The 21,989-nt window shown below is 43.6% G+C and overlaps 1 protein-coding gene across 2 annotated transcripts; it reads right to left on the bottom strand.

Moving 5' to 3' along the window:
• Positions 1 to 1,364: 1,364 nt before the first annotated feature.
• LOC133244148 (glutathione S-transferase Mu 1-like) lies at positions 1,365 to 20,029 on the bottom strand. Of its 2 annotated transcripts, XM_061410905.1 has the most exons (8): positions 19,661 to 20,021; positions 19,280 to 19,355; positions 18,797 to 18,861; positions 18,110 to 18,191; positions 17,922 to 18,022; positions 17,025 to 17,120; positions 16,828 to 16,938; positions 1,426 to 2,383 (listed from the first exon to the last, which is right to left on the bottom strand). In XM_061410905.1, exons 1-8 carry the CDS (start codon positions 19,694 to 19,696, stop codon positions 2,294 to 2,296), a joined length of 657 nt encoding a protein of 218 aa, XP_061266889.1. In that variant the 5' UTR covers positions 19,697 to 20,021; the 3' UTR covers positions 1,426 to 2,293. The 2 variants fall into 2 exon arrangements, with proteins under 2 accessions (XP_061266890.1, XP_061266889.1); XM_061410906.1 differs by lacking the exon at positions 17,025 to 17,120 and having other exon boundaries at positions 1,365 to 2,383; positions 19,661 to 20,029.
• Between the last annotated feature and the right edge of the window lie 1,960 nt (positions 20,030 to 21,989).

Consider the following 21,989-nt stretch of genomic DNA (forward strand, 5'->3'; position numbering starts at 1 on the left):
GACACTGTAAGGGCTCATCTTCCCAGTGCTAGACTCCCAGGCTGGGAGCCTGTTGTGGGTCTCAACTCTCACTCATGCTTTACAAGCAGTCTCCTACCCCCAGCTGCAGCGTCATGCCACAGTTCTGGGGACCTCACAACTACGGTGGAGCTCAATATGTCTACCCCATCACCCTTTAGAATCTTCATTAACTTTTTAATAATGTCATACATTTCTATAAGGTTAGATTAGTTTTTTTAAAAAAAACCTATTTGCATTCCATATTTCAATAAAATTATATTGGTAGTGAACAAAAACAGTTCCCCTATAGGAGAACCTGGGCTTTCCAGGTGGCGCTCGTGGTAAAGAACCTGCCTGCCAATGCAGGAGAAGCAAGTTCGATCCCTGGGTTGGGAAGATCCCTTGGAGAAGGAAATGGCAACTCACCCCAGTATTCTTGCCTAGAGAATCCCATGGACAGAGGAGCCTGGTGGGCTACCATTCATGGGGTCACAAAGAATCAGACACGACTGCAGTTACTTAGCCCACGCATGGAAGAACCTATGCAATATAATGATTCTCAAGTTAGTGGGTCATCCCCATGGGAGGTATGGGATTTCACGATAGCAGGAGTCCTCCCTGACTACCTGTCTTATTGTGGTTCCTTCTTTATGTCTTTTAGTTATAGAAGATCCTTCCTGGTAGGCCCCAGTCTTTTTGATTGATGCATCTTCTGCAGATAGTTGTGACCTTTGGTGTGCTCACGAGAGAAGGTGAGCTCAGAGTCTTAATACTACACCATCTTGGCTGCTCTCTTTTACTGGGCTTTTTTTTTTTCTTTTCTGTCATACCAGTTTTATCTTTAATCATATAATTCTTAAAGACTTTACAAGTATTCTTACTGTTCTCTGTTTATTTAAACTGCTAGACAACTGTCCAGCAGGATACTTCTCTAAAGTTACTCCTTGTTTTGAGCTAAGACTTGATTTACGCCTCAGGTATTGAGGCAGTACTTTTGTGGTTTGCAGGTGCAGGTATCCTGGTATAAGATGGCACTCCACCTTCTGACCACACAGAGTGGCTACGCTAGACCTGCCCACTTCAGGTCAAGTTATACAAGGGCCAGTTACAGCCTACTAAATGCTTAGGTTAATGAGACCTACTGGCTTTCCCCCAGACCTGTAGATTTTAAATCTTCTGAAATTTATTCTTTACCTCAAGTGGCTGAGATAATTATATCCAGACCTCTAAAATCCATATAATTACTGTACACTTTGCAGGGCTTTAACTAGAGAGAGTTCTTTCAAATTTCCAACTTTTCATTAAATATTTAGTGTGCCAGGCAGCAAAATAGATATGAGACATAAAGTCAAATAAGACATGGATTCTTTCCTCAGTGACTTTATGGTCAAGCTGGAGAGGAAACCAAGTATAACACGATTGTAATATAGTAGGGGCAGACTTTACTGAGATATGTTTTAAGAATGCACATGAAGGGTATCTAAAGCAGGGTAGGCTTTCAGGAAAGGGTGACAGAAGCAAATCCACCAGGATCCCACACCATCAGTAGACTACTCAGACCCCTTCTCCAGCCCCTGAGAGTCCCCTGAACCATGACACAGAGTACTGCAAGCTGACAGGAGGCAGCCCATGAATGCTGAATTAAAGAGGAAACCAGGCACAGAAGGGCCCCCCTTCTGTAGAGACTTAATGCTAAGGAACAGAGATGCGTGAAGTGGAGATAGAAATGAACAAGCAAGCCCCACCCCCTCTACACACACACGCATGCCCATCCATGTGGCCCTGCAGTAAACAGCAGAAGAGAGAATGGACACCCCTATACACCCAACACAGTCATTCATGACTCCAGGAAGCCAGGAGGGAATAAGACAAGACACAGCAGGTGTGAATAAGGCTTTCCTGGGGATCAAACAGGCTGGGCGGGAACCACACTGGGAAGCATGGTCTGTACACCAGGCCAGGTCTGGTCTTCAGGGCAGTGCTGGGAGCTCAGAGCAGAGCGCTATGGGCCAGGGGTCTGGCTGGGCTCCTCACAGCAGAAGCAAGGGAAGGGAAGGATAGCCTGGGTGGCTTCAGTGCAGGAGAGGCGTGGGGGAGGAAATTTGCTCGAAAATTATGGGAAACTGAATCTTTAAAGTAGGGATGGAAAGGGGTGTGGGAGAGGGATAAGGGGGCCAAGAGAGCATCTAGAGTGAACAGAAAGAGAAAGAAAAAGACAGAAGGTTCTGTGTGCAGGAAGGTCCATCTGGTCTCCAGGGCACTGGCTCCTCATGTCATCTCCTAGTTGGAGGCGTTACTTGTTTCCCCACACGGCAAGCTTTAGAAACATAGGGTTTGGGTGGAAGCGGCTAGACTTCATGTAGGCAGAGATCCTCTTCAGGCCCTGAGGGTGGGAAAAAGAAGGTCAGGCCTCAGGTCTGCTGCCCCAGTAGGGTTCATGGAGTTCTCCCTAGGTTTGGAGGGCTAGATATAGCCCTTCCATGTGGAGTCAAATATTGGGGGAAAATAAAGTCCTCCTGGTGTCCCCAGCTCTGCAAAGTTAAGTTTTCCAATTTCCTGTAATTCAAGCGGTATCTTGATAAGACATCACAAATGGAGACTCCACCCACTGCTGGGTGCTAGAAATGATGATATAGGTTTAGAATCTCTATGCCACTATCCTGCAAGATGGGTTCTACTGTCACCATTTATCAGAAGGGAAACTAGCCACACAGAAGTTAAGGACCTCTGTCATGATCACACAATTCATAAATAATATGGCTAGAATGCAGCCTGCTCCTTCTTGCCCCCTTTCTCTCTCCCCATTCTGCTGCACCCCCTTGCTCACAGTTGAAAACAAAAAGAACCAGGAGGCTCACTCATCATCCAGTTATACAAAGAGTTAAGTCACTACTCAAGGAAGTCGCCCACCAACAGTGTGCCAGGAAGGCAATTCAGGATGGGGAAAAAAAAAAGATGAAATATTCTGTGTTTTGGACACATGGTTCCTAGACTGTTAAGATGCATCTACAGAAGAACTCTAATCACCCAAGATTTGTGCATACATACACACCCAAGATCTTTTCGTATATAGAAAAGCACTAAAATCACTAACTAGAGATCCCTGGTTTTTGGTGATTAGCAGTAATCTTACCAAGATATATAGTTGATTACTCCTATTTCCCAGACCTCCTCCCCTGCCTCTTGAAAGCAGTTCCCCCAGAGCTATCTGAGAGGCTGTGTTCTAGGATATAGTCCTAGAATATAGACCTCAGTAAGGTCCCCAAATAAAAGGGAAACTCAGTGCTTTGCATTATGTGGGTTTTACTTTCCAGTGGACAGTTTTGCTGACCACAGAGGGGCCCAGAGGAGACTCCATCCCCTCAACAAAACTTTACAAGGATCTGGAGCCTTGCTACCAGCAGGGCCCCTTGTGCTGGTCTACCTCTCTACATGTGCGTACAAATTTGGGTGAATCTCTCATGATCTCAGATTTATCATCTTGGTTGATGATCCTGAATTTTATTCAGTGGTAGATGAATAAGCCATACCTGGCCAGGTATGGCTTTCTCAGGCAATTGAGAAGCTTGCAGCAGAGGTGGAGACCAGTCCTCATACCACACAGCAGTCCCATAAGGAAACCGACTCTTTAAAGAAACTTGCCCATTTGGGGAACACACACAAAAAGTTTGGCAATCCTGGGTTCCCAGTGCTCACCATGGTTTTAGACTGTCAAAGAGGAAAACTGAGACATGTAAAAAATCTGAAATGACTACTGGGTGACAACTAGGAGAGTTAAGCTCATAAACAGCAGAAGGGCCCCCCACATACAGTTACCAATAGCAGTTTATCCTGACAGACTCTGAAATGGGAAAGCTTTCTAGACAAAAGAAAGAGGAATGACAGGTTGCTAACCAATGACTAACATCATGGTCAGGTTTAGGTACATTACATATGGACCTTATACTTGCAAATACTTACTTAATTGGGATAAAGGGCTTCCCTGGTAGCTGAGATGGTAAAGAGTCTGCCTACAATGCAGGAGACCTGGGTTCAATCTCTGGTTTGGGAAGATCCCCTGGAGAAGGACATGGCAACCCACTCCAGTATTCCTGCCTGGAGAATTCTATGGACAGAGCAGCCTGGAGGGCTACCATCCATGGGGTCACAGAGAGTCAGACATGACTGAGCGATTAACACTTTCACTTTACTTAATTTGGGACATTATACCAAAGGAAATCTCAACCTAAAAATCACCAAAATAGGGTTCTTTTGCCATTTCAAGATTGAGGGGTTTTTTTTTTTTCCATGAACACCAGCTAGAGAAAGCAGACTAAAAGATCTGCTGAATGGAAGACCTCTTTTGATTGGTATTTAGAAGTTTTTAAAAGAGGAAATGAGAAAGTAACTTCTTACGGAAAACTGACAAAAGATTGCTTGAAATTATATCAGAATTTTTAAAAGGCTCCTGAATTTGGTTGGCCCTGCTCTCCACTGCTCCTCCCTGCTCCTCTAAGCATCTCCTTCAATGCTCTCCTACATCGTGTTCGACTCTCTCTGAACTTCCTTTTTATAACACCAAAAATTGATTCCCATGAAAGCAACCATAATTCAGAAGGCTTGGTAAAGCAATTATTTTGGCCAAAGAAGTTTTAAAAACTTTTTTTTCCCCAAAATTCTGACAATAAGAAAGCCAAAGCCTTTCTAGTAGGAACTTGAATCATTTGCCTGTGCCTTTGAGATACAAATGTTCTAACTAATCTTAGGCACCTTCCACTTTGTTTCGAGAGCTTGGTCAGCCATCAGATAAGTACACATATAATGCACATTTGGCAACCAGTCAAGTAGAATGGGATTCTGAGCAGTCTCTTTGTCCAGCTAGGCCAGGTTTAGGGAAATGTGTCATATGGAGTTCCAATCTGTAAAGGGCCTTTATTGTCTCAACCTATTTTGTATCTGCCTATACAACAAGGCCTTTATTTTCTTAGCCTATACCAAGGAGTAAACTTTCTGGGTCTTGTGAAGGCTGCATAATTGCACCCTCTTGTGAGAATGCCTCTTGCATCTTCGTGGTTTAAGTTACTATTGGGACATCCTAAAAGACACTTATTCCTTGGAAGAAAAGTTATGACCAACCCAGACAGCATATTAAAAAGCAGAGACATTACTTTGCCAACAAACGTCCATCTAGTCAAGGCTATTGTTTTTCCAATAATCATGTATGGATGTGAGACTTGGACTATAAAGAAAGCTGAGTGCCAAAGAATTGACGCTTTTGAACCATGGTGTTCAAAAGGAGAAGACTCTTGAGAGTCCCTTGGACTGCAAGGAGATCCAACCAGTTCATCCTAAAGGAAATCAGTCCTGAATATTCATTGGAAGGACTGATATTGAAGCTGAAACTCCAATACTTTGGCCACCTGATGTGAAGAGCTGACTCATTTGAAAAGACCCTGATGCTGGCAAAGATTGAAGGCAGGAGGAGAAGGGGATGACAGAGGATGAGATGGTTGGACGGCATCACCAATTAGATGGACATGAGTTTGAGTAAGCTCCAGGAGTTGGTGATGGACAGGGAAGCCTGGTGTGTGCAGTCCATGGGGTCGCAAAGAGTCAGACATGACTGAGTAACTGAACTGAACTGACTGTAAGATATTTAGGACTATTAATAAATATGTTTGGTACCACACCGACAAATTTTTATACAGAAAAAGCACATGTTTTTAGAAATCAAAAATAGTATTTATAAATTTGCCAATCTACAGAATACTAATATAAAAGACAGTTGACAATTGCTTGTTTCTTCAGTTCAGTTTAGTACTCCTTTCCCAATTTCAAACTAATCTGTTGTTCCATGTCCAGTTCTACATACAAATTTCTTAGAAGGCAGGTAAGATGGTCTGGTATTGCCAGAAATTTTCCTCAGTTTGTTGTGATCCACACAGTCATAGGCTTTGGCATAGTCAATAAAGCAGAAGCAGATGCTTTTCTGGAATTCTCTTGCTTTTTCAATGATCCAGTGGATGCTGGCAATTTATCTCTGGTTCCTCTGCCTTTTCTAAATCCAGCTTGAACATCTGGAAGTTCACGGTTCACGTACAGTTGAAGCCTGGCTTGGAGAATTTTGAGCATTACTTTGCTAGATGAGTGCAATTGTGTGGTAGTTTGAGTATTCTTTGGCATTGCCTTTCTTTGGGATTGGAATAAAAACTGCCCTTTTCCAGTCCTGTGGCTACTGCTGAATTTTCCAAATTTGCTGGCATATTGAGTGCAGCACTTTCACAGCATCATCTCTTACGACTTGAAATAGCTCAGCTGGAATTCCATCACCTCCACTAGCTTTGCTTGTAGTGATGCTTCCTTAGGCCCACTTGACTTTGCATTCCAGGATGTCTGGCTCTAGGTGAGCAATCACACCATCATGGTTATCTGGGTCATGAAGATCCTTTTGTATAGTTCTGTATATTCTTGCCACCTCTTCTTAATATCTTCTGCTTCTGTTAGGTCTGTACCATTTCTGTCCTTTATTGTGCCCATCTTGCTTATTTCTTAGTTTTCACTAGAAACTAAGGTATTAAAGGTTAAGAATTCTAATTAATGTATGTAATTAAAACTATTAAAATAAGGAAAAAAAGCCTTTTTGGCAAAGGGGGAATTATAAAGAAAAAAAATACGACAACTATATACCAATAAAATGGACAGCCTGAAGAAATGAATAAATTCGTAGAAAGGTACAATCTCCCAAACTGAACCAGGAAGGAAGATAAACTATGAATAGACCAATTACGGGTACTAAAACTGAATCTGTAGATACAAAACTCCCAACAAACGCACGCCCAGGACCAGATGATTTCACAGGTGAATTCTACTAAACATTTAGAGAAGACTTAACACCTATCCTTCTGAAACTATTCCTGCAAATTTCAGAGGAACTACTGAACTCTTTCTATGAAGACATCATCACCCTGATCCCAAAACCAAACAAAGACATCACACAAAAAAGTGTAAGTATATAACTAATAAACAGATATGTAAAAATTCAAAGGAAGACATCACACAAAAAAGTGTAAGTATATAACTGGTGAACAGATATGTAAAAATTCTCAGCAAAATACTAGCAAACTAATCCAATAATACATTAGAAGGATCATACACCATGAATAAGTGAGATTATCCAGGGATACAAGGATTTTTTCAGTATCCGTAAATCAACAGTTGAAACACTGTATAAATAAATTAAGAATAAAAACCATATGATCACCTCAATAGTTGTAGAAAACGCTACTGATGAAATTCAAATTCCATTTATGGCAAAAAATAAAAAATAAAAGAAAAGAGATTCCCTGGTGGTCTAGTGGTTAAGAATTCACTTGCCAATGCAGGAGACACAGGTTTAATCCCTGGTCTGGGAAGATTCCACATGCTGTGGAGCAACTAAGCCTGTGTGCCACAACTACTGAGCCAGCAGCCTGGAACCTACAAGCTGCAGTGGCTGAGCCCACGACTTCTGAAGCCCATGTGCCTAGAGCCTGTGCTCCACAACAAGAGAAGCCACCGCAATGAGAAGCCTGAGCACTGCAACAAAGAGCAGCCCCCACTCACTGCAACTGGAGAAAGCCCATGTGCTGCAGTTAAGGCCCAACACAGCCAAAAATAACTCATCTTTAAAAAGATACCATTCTTAAAAAAAAAAAAAACTCCATAAAGTGGGCATAGAGGGAACATACCTCAACATAGGCTATGTATAACAAACCCACAGCTAGCATAATACTCAATGGTGAAAAGCTGAAAGCATGATCTCTAACATCAGGAACAAGACAAGGATGCCCACTGTCACTACTTTTATTCAATGTAGTTTTGAAAGTACTAGCCACAAGCAATCAGACAAGAAATAAAAGGAATCCAAATTGGAAAGGAAGAAGTAAAACTGTTACTGTTACTATACATAGAAAATCCTAAAGATGCTATCAGAAAACTAGTAGAGCTCATCATTGAAGTCAGTAAAGTTGCAGGATACAAAATTAATAAACAGAAATCTCTTGCATTCCTATACAGTAACAATAAACTATAAGAAAGAGAATTAGGAAACAACCCTTTTTGCCATCACATCGAAAAAAATATCAAAAATATCTAGGGATAAACCTATCTAAAGAGGCAAAACACATGGACTCGGAAAGCTATCAGATACTGATGAAAGAAATCAAAGATGACACAAACAGATGGAAGAATATACCATGTTCTTGGATTGAAAAAATCAATATTGTCAAAATGACCATATTACTCAAGGCAATCTACAGATTCAGTGCAACCTCTATCAAATTACCAATGGCATTTTTCATAGAACTAGAGCAAAAAAAATCTTTAAATTTGTATGGAGACACAAAAGACCCCAAATAGCCAAAAGAATCTTGAGAAAGAAAAATGGAGCTAGAGGAATCAGGGCCCCTGACTTCAGATTATACTACAAAGCTATAGTCATCAAAACAGTATGGTACTGACACAAAAGTAGAACTATAGATCACTGGAACAGGATAGAAAACCCAGAAATAAACCCATACACCTACAATCAATTAACATATGACAAAGGAAACAAGACTACACAATGTTGGAAAGACAGTCTCTTCAACAAATGGTGCTGGAAAAACTGGACAGCTACATGTAAAAAAAATGAAATTAGATCATTCTTTAATACCATACACAAAAATAGACTCAAAATAGAACCAAAGACCTAAATGTGAGACTGGACACTATAAAACTCCTAGAGGAAAACATAGGCCGAAGACTCTGACATTTGCAGCAACATCTTTTTTTATCTGACTCCCAGAATAATGGAAATAAAAACAAAAAATAACAAATGAGACCATTGAAAACTTTTGCACAGCAAAGGAAACAATAAACAAAATGAAAAGACAGCCCACAGATTGGGAGAAAAATTTGCGAATGATGTGACCTGACAAAGGATTAGTCTCCAAATTTTATAAACAGTGCATAATGCTTAACAGCATCAAAACAAAAAACTTAGTCAATAAATGGGCAGAGGACCTAAATAGACATCTCTCCAAGGAAAACATACAGATGGCCAAGAGGCACATGAAAAACTATTAGAGAAATGAAAATGAAAACTACAATGAGATATCACCTCACACCAGTCAGAATGGCTATCATCAAAAAATCCAAACAATAAATGCTAGAGAGGGTGTGAAGAGGGACTCCTCCTATACTGTTGGTGGGAATGTAAACTGGTACAGCTATTATGGAGAACAGTATGCAAGTAACTTAAAAAGTAAAATAGAGCTACTATGTGACCCTGAAATCCCATTCCTGGGCATATATCCAGAAAAAAAACTTGATCTGTAGGGATTCATGCACACCAATATTCATTGCAGCACTGTCTACAATAGCCAAGACGTGAAAGCAACCTAAATGTCCACTGACAGATGAATAAAAAGACGAGCTGCATACATACAATGGAATACTCAGCCATTAAAAAGAATGAAATAATGCCATTTGCAACAACATGGATGGACCTAGAGAGTGTCATACTGAGTGAAGTAAGTCAGACAGAGAAGGAGAAATATTGTATGACATCCTTTATATGTGGAATCTGAAAAGAAATGATACGAATGAAATTACTTATGAAACAGAAAGAGACTCAAAGACTTAGAGAATGAACTTAGGTTGCCAGGGAGAAGGATGAGGGGATGGAATACTTAGGGAATTGGGGATGGACATGTACACACTGCTATATTTGAAATGCATAACCAATAAGGATCTACTGTATAGCACATGGAACTCTACTCAATGTTATGCAGCAGCCTAGATGAGAGGGGAGTCTGGAGGAGAATGGATACATATATATATGTATGGCTGAGTCCCTTTGCTATTGACTTGAAACTATCATGACACTTAATCAGCTATACGCCAATATAAAATGAAAGGTTTTTAAAAAATGGGCAGAAGACCTAGACATTTCCAAAGAATACATACAGATGACCAACAGGAACATGAAAATATGTTCAATATTGCTAATTGTTGGAGAAATGCAAATCAAAACTATAATGATACTATACATCACCTCACACAAGTCAGAATGCCCATCATCAAAAGGTCTATAAATTGTAAATAGAGAATGGAGAAACGAGAACCCTCTTACAGTGGGGTGGGAATATGAAATGGTGCAGATGCTATGGAGAACAATATTGAAGTTCCTTAAAAAACTAAAAATAGAGTTACCATATGATCCAGCAATCCCACTCCTGGCATGGATCCAAAGAAAATTCTACTTCAAGAAGATACATGCACTCCTATGTTCACAGCAGCATGATTTACAATACCCAAGACATGGAACCAACCTAAGTATTCATCAACATATAAATGGATAAAGAAGATGTGGGGGTGTGTGTGTGTGTGTGTATACACACAATGGAGTACTACTCAGGAATAGAAAAGAATGAAATAATGCCATTTGCAGCAACATGGATGGACCTAGAGATAATAATACTAAGTGAAATAAGTCAGACAGAGAAAGACAAATCTCATATGTATCACTTATATATGGAATCTAAAATTATGATAAAAAAATGAACTTATTCACATAATGGAAACAGACTCACAGACATAGAAGATAAATTTATGGTTACCAAAGGGGAAAGAGGGGGAATAAATTAGGAGTGTGCCACTAACAGATACCAGAGAAGGCAATGGCACCCCACTCCAGTACTCTTGCCTGGGAAATCCCATGGACAGAGGAGCCTGGTGGGCTGCGGTCCATGGGGTCGCTAGGAGTCCGACACGACTGAGCGACTTCACTTTCACTTTTCGCTTTCATGCATTGGAGAAGGAAATGGCAACCCACTCCAGTGTTCTTGCCTGGAGAGTCCCGGGGACAGCGGAGCCGGGTGGGCTGCTGTCTCTGGGGTCACAGAGTCGGACACGACTGAAGTGACTTAGCAGTAGCAGCACTAACAGATACACACTACCATATATAAAGTAAACAAAAAGGAACTACTGTATATCACCAGGGACTATATTTAATATCTTGTAACAAACTATGATGGAAAAGAATATGAAAAAGTATATATATATATATATATGTACATTCTGAATTATATGTAATTGAAACACTTTGCAGTACACTTGAAACAGTACAAAACTTGAATCAAAAATACTTCAATTTTAAAATGGAAATGTACTTTGTTAAGGGAAAATAAAGTGACTTTGTGCTAAAGCTGATTATTTCTCTTTTTTCCTTTTTTAAAAAAAGTTATTTCTAAATGGGAAAGAAAACGAGAGACAAACTAATATGGATATAGAAAGTTGTAAAAGGCTTGTGAGAAAGAAAAGATAACTTTAGAAAGGAATTCTATGTGTGGTCAAGTCTGGCTAAGATTAGAATGAGTTAAACTAAGTAAATAAAGTTCAGTATTAAATGTCAGGAGGTGCAAAACTAGAATCTGATTTTTCTTTTCATTGAGAGGACAAAGTTTTCTTGAAATATTGATTTTTTGGTAACAATGTAAAACGTTTCTTTAGCTCTTAAGTGATCTATTATAATTTCACATATTTAGACTTTAAAATCTTTTACTGTCTCTTTGGTTAAGTGAATAAGTATTTATTGGGACCTATGATCCTACTTGGAGAAGGCAATGGCACCCCACTCCAGTACTCTTGCCTGGAAAATCCCATGGATGGAGGAGCCTGGTGGGCTACAGTCCATAGGGTCGCTAAGAGGACACGACTGAAGTGACTTAGCAGCAGCAGCAGCATGATCCTACTTTCAGTTCAGTTCAGTTGCTCAGTCATGTCCGACTCTTTGCAACCCCATGAATCGCAGCACGCCAGGCCTCCCTGTCCATCACCAACTCCCGGAGTTCTCTCAGACTCAAGTCCATCAAGTCAGTGCTGCCATCCAGCATCTCATCCTCTGTCGTCCCCTTCTCCTCCTGCCATCAATCTCTCCTAGCATCAGGGTCTTTTCCAATGAGTCAACTCTTTGCATGAGGTGGCCAAAGTACTGGAGTTTCAGCTTTAGCATCATTCCTTCCAAAGAAATCCCAGGGCTGATCTCCTTCAGAATGGACTGGTTGGATCTCCTTGCAGAAATGCTATAAAAACTTGATATCTTTGGCAAACCTTCCCCAAGTCAAATTCTAAATGAAGTTCTTTTGACAGCTAACACTTTGGAATGATTCAGCTGCTGCTGCTGCTGCTAAGTCACTTCAGTTGTGTCCGACTCTGTGCGACCCCATAGATGGCAGCCCACCAGGCTCCCCCGTCCCTGGGATTCTCCAGGCAAGAACACTGGAGTGGGTTGCCATTTCCTTCTCCAATGCATGAAAGTGAAAAGTGAAAGTGAAGTCACTCAGTCTGTGTCTGACTCAGCGACCCCATGGACTGCAGCCTGCCAGGCTCCTCCCGCCATGGGATTTTCCAGGCAAAACAGTACTGGAGTGGGGTGCCATTGCCTTCTCAGAGGGCCCTAAAATAACTCAAAGAGAGATACTAATTACACTTTTCGGTATGTTAAGTAACATGGGAAATGTTGTCAAATGAGTTATAATGAACACTTTTAGATTATACTATATAGATAATTAATTCTAATGCTAAGTCTCTTCAGTCGTGTCTGACTCTGTGCGACCCCATAGACGGCAGCCCACCAGGCTCCGCCGTCCCTGGGATTCTCCAGGCAAGAATACTGGAGTGGGTTGCCATTTCCTTCTCCAATGCATGAAAGAGAAAAGTCAAAGTGAAGTTGCTCAGTCGTGTCCGACTCTTAGCGACCCCATGGACTGCAGCCTACCAGGCTCCTCTGTCCATGGATTTTCCAGGCAAGAGTACTGGAGTGGGGTGCCATTGCCTTCTCCAATATAGATAATTATTATTATATAAAATTACTAAAAGTATCCTGGCATCTTATGTGTCATAACTCTAGTTATTGTATTAAAATTTTGTATGCCACAGAAATAACCAAATTTTACTGACAGTTATATTGTAATCAGATCATTTGTCTTTTGACATTTATGGGCAGTTATTGTTTTACTCTGATGCTTTTTAAAAGAATGTAGATCTTGAAGATTCATAAGAAGGACCTTTTTACAAATACACATTTCTGGTAACTTTTAAATGATCCCACTGAACTGAGTGAAAAATTTACAAAACTGTAAATGGAAAACCTGATGGCTTCATAAAACTACTAACAAAAAAAAGTCAAGGTCAACAAGATTTAATTCCATGGCACTGAATGAAGTGAATTTATAATTTTATGGCTGTTTGAAATATTGCCGGCTTTTAATCTTTGTTCTCTGGATATGAGGAAACATTTCCTCTTATGCCTACTAACTTGCAGCAAGTTGATAAAGTATACCTTTGCAAACAAAGATGGAGCATTTATCTTTTTCTTTCTATCTAATCCCTTCAGCATTTGGCCTCTCCAACTGGCCCCTCTCTGGACTTGATGGCTTCTCGTGATCTAGACTGCAACAAGTTATATTAATCATTGTTTTAATTTATTCTTTGTTGTTTTCAAACTATTCATGCTTTGCTTCCTTCATTGTTGTACTGTGACCTTAAAAATGTTACTAGCTATATTGCTTATACCTTAATTATTTTATAAGATTATTGTTTCTTGCATTACCTTCTGTGCAGCCGGGTCTCTGATAAAATTAACGATGGTAAACCTCTATATGTCACACATATATACCTCCATATTGGTTTCTCAGGTGGCCCTAGTGGTAAAGAACTGGCCTGCCAGTGCAGGAGACATAAGAGATGTAGGTTCGATCCCTCAGTTGGGAAGATCTCCTGGAGGAGGGCTTCACAGCCCACTCCAGTATTCTTGCCTGTATAATCCCCGTGGACAGAGGAGCCTAGCAGACTACTGTCCATGGGCTCACAAAGAGTCAGACATGATAGAAGTGAGTTAGCACACACACAGCTCTATATAAAATTAATTGTGATGATGCAACTCTAGATATGGGAAGAAGTAACAAAGGGAAACATATTCTGGGTCATAATAGACTAGTTAGTAAGACAGATGATCCAGAGACGTTTTAGTATATTCACAGTGTCCAGATATAGCATAGAAGTGACCTATCAATGAAGTCCTTGTCTGACCTAGAAATGAGCCTTCCTAGCACCATGGGACAAATAGGTGATGAAATGCCTCCCAATCCTTGGTCAAATTTATGGCCTAAAGCTGTAAACAAAAAGAACAGAGTCTCACTCACTACCTGGTTAAGGAAAGGACTAAGCTGTAACCCACTGCAATCACTCACAGACTGTGTGCCTTAAGGGGAGTTCAGGATGGAGAAAACCAGGATGAAACATTCTGTGTTTTGGACACAGGTCCCCTAGAGAGTTGGGTTGCATCTCGGATGAAGAATTACAAAGACCCGAGATTCACCCATCTTCCTACACATAGGAAAGCATTAAGATCATTAACGTGAGATGTTGGTTTTTTGATGATTAGTAGCAATCTTTTACCAACATGTATATTTGATGATGTCATGAAAAAAATGCACAACCTAAAAGTTGAGAATTATGTTTTATACTGTAATTCTCTGAAGACTTCAGAGCAGTCTCTTAGAGCTACCCGAGAGGCTGCTTCCTGGGCTTAAAGAGGTAAGGAAGGAGCCAGGATATATACGAGTTTTGTAACAAAACCAAGTAGTTGGAATATCAAAAGATTACTGTTAATTAAAGAAAATCAGACATCTCAAGTTAATGAATTTAGCACTGTTCTCTGTATAGGAAGCTACAAAAGTTTGGGCTCACTGAAGTCGTTACTTTGATATGTACCTCCGCTACCTGAGGCCAGTATCCTGTGTTTTCCCTTCTGGAGTCTCTGCTGGGCACACTGCTGGGCACACTGCTGGGTGCGGCTGCAGTGGATGAAGGCTAGGTGGTGGGCACTGGGTTTACATCCTGAATTCCCTCAGGACCCACCACAGGGGACAACTATAATGCAATGGCTTGATGGCTGCAACATCCTTAGTTTACTGCCTTTGGCAGGCAAATTTCTCATTCTCAACTATATGTATTTTCAAGGTGAAAATTTATATATCTGCTGTCTTCTACCTTACGTCTTCATAGCAGTTACTCAGAGCTCTCTGAGAGGCTGTCACATAGGCTACAAGTCCCCAGTAAGACCCCCAAATAAGACTGAAACTCACTGCATTCACATTGTAGTTTTTTATTGTCTTCTCCCCGCCACTCCCCAGGGGACATCTCCCTACAGAACAACTTCTCATTCTGCAAAACAATTCTCTTTGTCAGAAGGAAGCTCTTGGCTTCCCAGGGCTTGACCACAGGTGGACCCCAAGCACAACAAAGGGGCTTAGGGAGTAGATAAACAGCTTGAAAGAGACACCACATCTCATCCAGCAAAACGTGGAGGAAAGGTGATAGGAGGTGTGGAGCAGCAAGACTAGGCCAGGCCACACTCTGATTGTTCCACTTAAAGGACACAGAGCAGCTGCCTGGCCTAGGACCTGAGCCCCTTCTCACTGAGCCCCAACCTCCCTCATCCCCGGTCCTGCTGCAGCCAACCAGGCGCTGAGATGCTCAGGTGCACCTGTGCACCATCTTCCCAAAACAAACAGTGCCCCAGAGTTCCCAGGACTCCAAAGACCTAGGGCTGCTTGTACCGCACAGCGCAGGCCCCAGCAGGCCACACACTGGAGCCCACTTCTGTCCCACATCCTCCCTGCTGGGCAGTCATCCCGGTTCTTGCAAAAATTTCAGGTCAACAAGCCTTGGACCAAAACCAGAGCTGAAGAGAACTGGCTGAGGAGGCAGATTTCATGATGGGAGTGGGAATACAAAACAAGATTAGGCTGAAAACCATTGGACTAGAGCTTCAAATTCCCAAGTCCATCATAAAGAGACTTTCTTACTCTCCAGTTGGTAGACTGAGGGTGAATGACGAGCTGGGAGGTGCAGTCAGACTGTGCTCCTCTAGAACCAAGGTGGCTCCATGTACTCTACACAGCTCGGGGTTCCTATAGATCTCCAGCTGCACTGAGCCCCAGAGGCTGGGTGACAGGACTATGTGACTTCTGCATCCCCCTCTGCCTGACATAGTGCCTCATAGAGGGAAGAGGATCAGATCAGTGAATGTAACTTAAAATGATGTACTACCCCATCTCTGAGATGGAATCTTGGATAAGTAGAAGGAAGAAAGAAGGAAGACATGGAGGGAAGGAAAGTGCCCATCGTAAGAGGCATCCCTATAAAATCTTCCCAAGAAGGCACCTACATATGGAAGAAAATCCCAGCACCAATTACATTCCTGGAAATCTCAGTACAACCCCAGAGAGGGAGCCAATAGCCAGAGAGCCTTCTGGAGAGCAGGAGAAAATATTGTTTGTGTTCTTATTACTTCATATCAACCCTATTGTGTCTCAACTCTACAAATGCCAGCTGCATGCAAACTCCTGAAGATTCTGCTTCATCCACACTTTCCAGAGCTGTGAACCCAGTCAACAAAAGATCCTGAGCTTTTTTTCATTTTCATACAAGAAACAGAGAGCCCCTGACTGCTGCCCATAGAAGCCAGACACTCTGACTGTGAGCCCAGCACAGTCTGTACTGGTTCTGTGACCTTCAGAAATTACTTATCCTTTCAGCTTAATTCCTGATCAGTAAAACGGAGAGGATGATTATTCTACCATGTAGGAATGTTATAAAGGTTAAATCTGACACAATATATGTCAGCTGCTGAGCAGAGATCCTGGAATAAACCAAGTTCTCAATAAATTCTATTTCTCATTGTAGTTCCAACTAGGAAAGCATCAGAAAGTAGAGGGAAGAGAAGAGAGATATAAATAGTAGGAGGACCAGGGAAATCACCTCGAAACGGGTAATGAAGTCTTTCAAGTTTGGAAATTCATCCAGACATGTAGGTTCAAATATGCGGTGCCGGTCAAGGACATCATAAGCCAAGAAATCCACATAGGTGAGCTGCAGAAAGACAAAGCAGGAATGTGCACCAAACTCTGAGTAAGAAAATACACCAGTTCTCCTTCCTCTGAAGCCATCCCACTGACCTTGTCCCCTGCGAACCAAGGCCTCTTCGCCAGAAAATCTGAGAAGAGCTTCATCTTTTCAGGGATCTCCTTCAAGAAACCAGGCTTCAGTGTCTCCTAGACAAAAACCAGCTGTCACCGCTCTCAGACACAGACTCCCTGGCAGAGAGCAGGCTTCCCAGGGCTGTGTCTGATCCCAGCTGTGGGTGAGGAGCAATGTCCCCTGACTGAACCTGGGTTCGTGCCCACTCTGCAATTCAACCCACCTGTGTTCACTAAACTCCTATGGGTACCACCTCACATCTGTGAGAGGCGATGGGAAAGCAAAGGGCAAAACCACACTCTCCCTGAACGTGTCACCACTCAGCTTCAGGCACCTGCCCTGGGTCAGACCAGCAGTGCTGTGAGGCCTGGCGGAGCTCCGTCCTCAGACCTCAGGCTGATGGTCTTAGTGTTGACTAAAATTTAATGTTGACTAAAATGACTAGGAAAGAAGTCCTACATTCCAGTGTGGGAGACAAGAATGGTGTGGACGCCTGGGCAGTTTCTGGACAGTTGGGGACAATTTGAGAGCCTGAAAGGAAGGAGGGGGAGGAACAAAGTCTGGCACTGGGGTGCCTACAAGACACACATCCTGAGCCCTGAGATGCCAGGAAGAAGGACCTGGGCTAATGAGGTAAACACCATCTAGGAACTGAATCTCCACCCAGGGGAGGCTGGACTGCTCCTAAGATTGGTGGGAATTAGAGTTTGCATTTTATGTTCTGGGGGTTCTGAGAGTCACTCTGGGGACTCTGTAGGGACAAGCTTGGTGGATCAGTAGCACCAAATGGTTCAAATGGCAAAAGGACCAGTGCAGATGGGACCCTGTGCTACATTTAAACTCTGTGCAACCCAGCCCAGTGGAAGGGAACTCACAAAGTCAGGGCTGTAACAGATCCTGGCCATGTGCAAGCGGACGTCCATAGTCTGGTTCTCCAAAATGTCCACACGGATCTTCTCCTCCTCTGTCTCCCCACCTGTGGCCACACAACAGAGACTCACCCTCAGCGTCCCACTCCAGCCCAGCCCAGGGGAGTAGGCATGTGTTCCCCAGCCCCACTTACACATGTTGTGCTTGCGAGCGATGTAGCGAAGGATGGCGTTGCTCTGGGTGAGCTTGTGAGCTCCATCAATTAAGTAGGGCAACTGGAAGAACAACACGGCCTTTGTTGTGCAACACACAGGAGTCTGTGTTTGAACTCCAGACTGCCCTGCACCCGCTCCCTGACCAAGTACAGAGATGAAACCTGGCACTCGAAGAGCCTGGCCCATTGCTTGCTTGCTAAGTCGCTTCAGTCGTGTCCGACTCTGTGCAACCCCATAGACGGCAGCCCACCAGGCTCCCCCGTCCCTGGGATTCTCCAGGCAAGAACGCTGGAGTGGGTTGCCATTTCCTTCTCCAATGCATGAAAGTGAAAAGTGAAAGTGAAGTCGCTCAGTCGTGTCCGACTCTTAGCGACCCCATGGACTGCAGCCTACCAGGCTCCTCCATCCATGGAATTTTCCAGGCAAGAGTACTGGAGTAGGGTGCCATCGCCTTCTCCGGAGCCTGGCCCATGGTAGACACTAAATAATATGCTGTAAAATGGAGGGATGAGCTGGACACAGAGTATCATTGAAGGGCAGGGGAGAGAACCAGGAAGCTGAGAGACAGAGCAGAAGGCACCAGATTCTGAAACCTCTAAGCCGGGAAAGGAGATGGATGGAGACACTGTCCACTTCTTCCCACAGACCCCAGCCCCTGTACCTACATTGGGGAAGTCCAGGCCCAGCGTGAATTTTTCACTCAGCCACTGGCTTCTGTCATAGTCGGGAGCTGAGAAAAAGAACACACAGTGAAACAAATTTCCCGAGTCCAGCCCTCCTTCCCGGGGGACCCACCAAGGAGTCAGAGGCAAAACTCCCTGAACTGGTGGATGTGGATTCAGAACCGCCAATCTCACATGGAGCTTTGGGGGAAAGCACATTTATAAGGTTTTGGAACCTCCCTGAGTGAGGCTTACAGAGAGTTAGTGCAACACTAACAGGCGCCCAGGACTGATACAGGGCTTAGCTATGGGCTCTCGTGTCCTTCCTTGGAGACCAGCTGCACCCTCAAAGTGTTTGGGAAGGGGCAGGCCTCTGCTCCAGCTGGTGGAGGGCAACAGAGGCAACAGGGACAAGGATATGAGTGGGCTTGGCACCAAATCAGTGTGACTTGGCCAGAATTCAGGACATGAAAAGGATGCTATTACCGTCCCCCATCGTGTACTTCTTCTCCTCATAGTTTGACTCTGTATACTCCAGGAGCAGGCGGATGGCATGGGCCAGCTGGGAGAGATGCCAGAACAGAGAGCAGTTGTCAGGTCTTGACTGCCAAACTCTCACTGCTCCAGGTGGCTTCCATACTCCCAACCCTCTCCCTTCACCACCACCCCCAACCCTGCATGGGAGCCACACACACACACACACACACACACACACACACACACACGCCAACACCAGGTAAGATGGTGGAGTAAGGAAAGGGGCTCTGCTGCAGCAAGCCCTGTGGAAGCTTCTGGTTGAACCAGTCCCACCGCCCGGGATTTCCCCACCCGCCTCCATCTTCCCAGCCCTTGTGGACCCCCGCTCACCCCACGGATGTCCCAGTAACCCAGGATCATGGGCATGGTGCAGTTATGACGCTCAGAGTGCAGAAGCTCCAGGACAGCTGGACTTGAAACTTATCCTGTGACCAGGGGGGTCAAGGCAGGCCCGGAACACCAGCCCCTCTTTTCGGTCCCACCCCCGGCACAGACCCTGACTCAGCCCCAGACAGGCAGAGCGAGGACTATTCCTGTCTCTTAGCAGAAGGAATTGGAAGCCAAGCTCTGGTCGCCTAGAAGACTAGGGCCACCTGAGTCGAGCTCGCCAGGTTCCTGCCTCAAGTCAGCCCTTGACTATTCAGGGGAGATGGCAGTGCCCTCGGGGAAACAAGCCTGAATCATAACATGAGCAAGGCTCCTCCCTCTCCACTCCCCTCTCTGGCTCAGCTCAGCCTTAACTCTGGCTGCAGAGTTCCTGCGGGCTCTGGGCAGCTCTGACAGCCAAGTTTAGGCTAAGAGTCATGCGCCTGAAATGGAGACATTAAATCGGTCCCTGAGGACATTCCTGGTCATCCAGTGGCTAAGATTTCCCACTCCAAGTGCAGGGGAATGAGGTTGGATCCCTGGTCAGGGAACTAGATCACACAAGCCGCAACTGAGTGTTTCTACATGGCTGCCGAACAGCCTGCATGTCTCAACAAAGATGTGAAATCACCAGTGCCTCAACTAAGAACTGGCAAGCCCAAATAAATAAATATTTTAAAACTTGGCTCCTATTAGAAGAAGATCAAGACTCCAGGCCATCCTAACATTCCCCCATGATTTATTTATATAATCCATGATAGCTGCAGTCTTCCAGAACAGAATATCACTGTAATAGGAAGAGGTGAAAGTGAAAGTCGCTCAGTCATGTCCAACTCTTTGCGACTCCATGGACTACACAGTCCATGGAATTCTCCAGGCCAGAATACTGTAGTGGGTAGCCTTTCTCTTCTCCAGGGGATCTTCCCAACCCAGGGATTGAACCCAGGTCTCCTGCATTGCAGGTGGATTCTTTACCAGCTGAGCCACAAGGGAAGCACAAGAATATTGGATTAGGTAGCCTATCCCTTCTCCAGGGGATCTTCCCACCCCAGGAATCAAACCAGGGTCTCCTGCGTTGCAGGCAGATTCTTTACCAACTGAGCTATCAGGGAAGCCCAAGGAAGGAAGAAGTGAAGAGGCAGAAGAAGGAAATGTGGTCTCTGTGTTTTCCTTTCAGGGACTATGGGTGTCCCTGCCATCCTAATGTGCCTAAAAGTAATGATACAACATAAGTTAATCAAGTAGTTTATGGCCTCACTTGTGAATCTAAATCCAGATTCACTCACAGCAGAGAGGGTACCCAGGTGCAGCTTCAGAGATGTCCTGACAGACAGCTCCATGTCCCTCACATTGATGGGACAGTGATGGGGAATGTGGTGGGAATGTGACCCAGGGGAGAGGACCTGTCCTCTGTGTAGATGGCCAGAGAGGGTGGCCAGAGAGGGGTGGCAGCCTGGACGACTCCACACAGGACGAGTCAGAGTGGCCCAGACACCCCTGGATCCACAGATTCCAGCCCTCATCCCATCTCCTGACCCATTGTGATTTTAGGAGAGTGATCTGTGCCTTAAAAAAAAAATTATATTGAAGTATAGTTGATTTACAATGCTGTGTTAGTTTCAGGTGTACAACAAAGTGATTCAGTTATATATATATATATATATTCACTCTTTTTCAGATCCTCTTCTCATATAGGTTATCACAGAATATTGAGTAGAGTTCCCTGTGCTGTACACTAGGTCCTTTCTGGTTACCTGTCTTATTTATAGTAGTACGTGGGCTCAGTGTTCTTTGAAGTCACTCTGTGATCTGTGACCTGTGGTACAACACGCACAAGAATGATGTCCTACCTGCCAACTTTCTTCTTAGCAGGCAGAAGTTTATTTCAAAATTAGGAGAATAGGACATAGGGTGGGCTGTGATTTCTTTTCTTTATTGAAAGGATATTACAAAGTAATGGCTGTAGGAAACAGATGAGAGCAACATTTAAAAAACAAATGAATTTTATAAGTTGAAATACAAAGTTGGTACACGATAAAAAAATATGTTTAAAAATAGGTAACACTTTTTTAGGATAGAAAGGTCTGCACCAGTGTTCAATAAAGACTCAAATAACTAAGATGCGGTATGGAGTGGGGTTTCAGTCCCTGTTAAATCACAGACTCAGAGTCTGCTCATCTCTGCTTAGCTGGGGAGCAGGGAGAATGTGTCAGCAGAGACCAGAAGAGCTCAGTCCCTCTACGGATACTCCCAGCCATTCCCACCCTGCCAGTCCTCAGGGCTCAGCTCTGGG

The sequence above is a fragment of the Bos javanicus genome, chromosome 3, assembly GCF_032452875.1.
Source record: "Bos javanicus breed banteng chromosome 3, ARS-OSU_banteng_1.0, whole genome shotgun sequence".
Classification (NCBI taxonomy): Eukaryota; Metazoa; Chordata; class Mammalia; order Artiodactyla; family Bovidae; genus Bos; species Bos javanicus.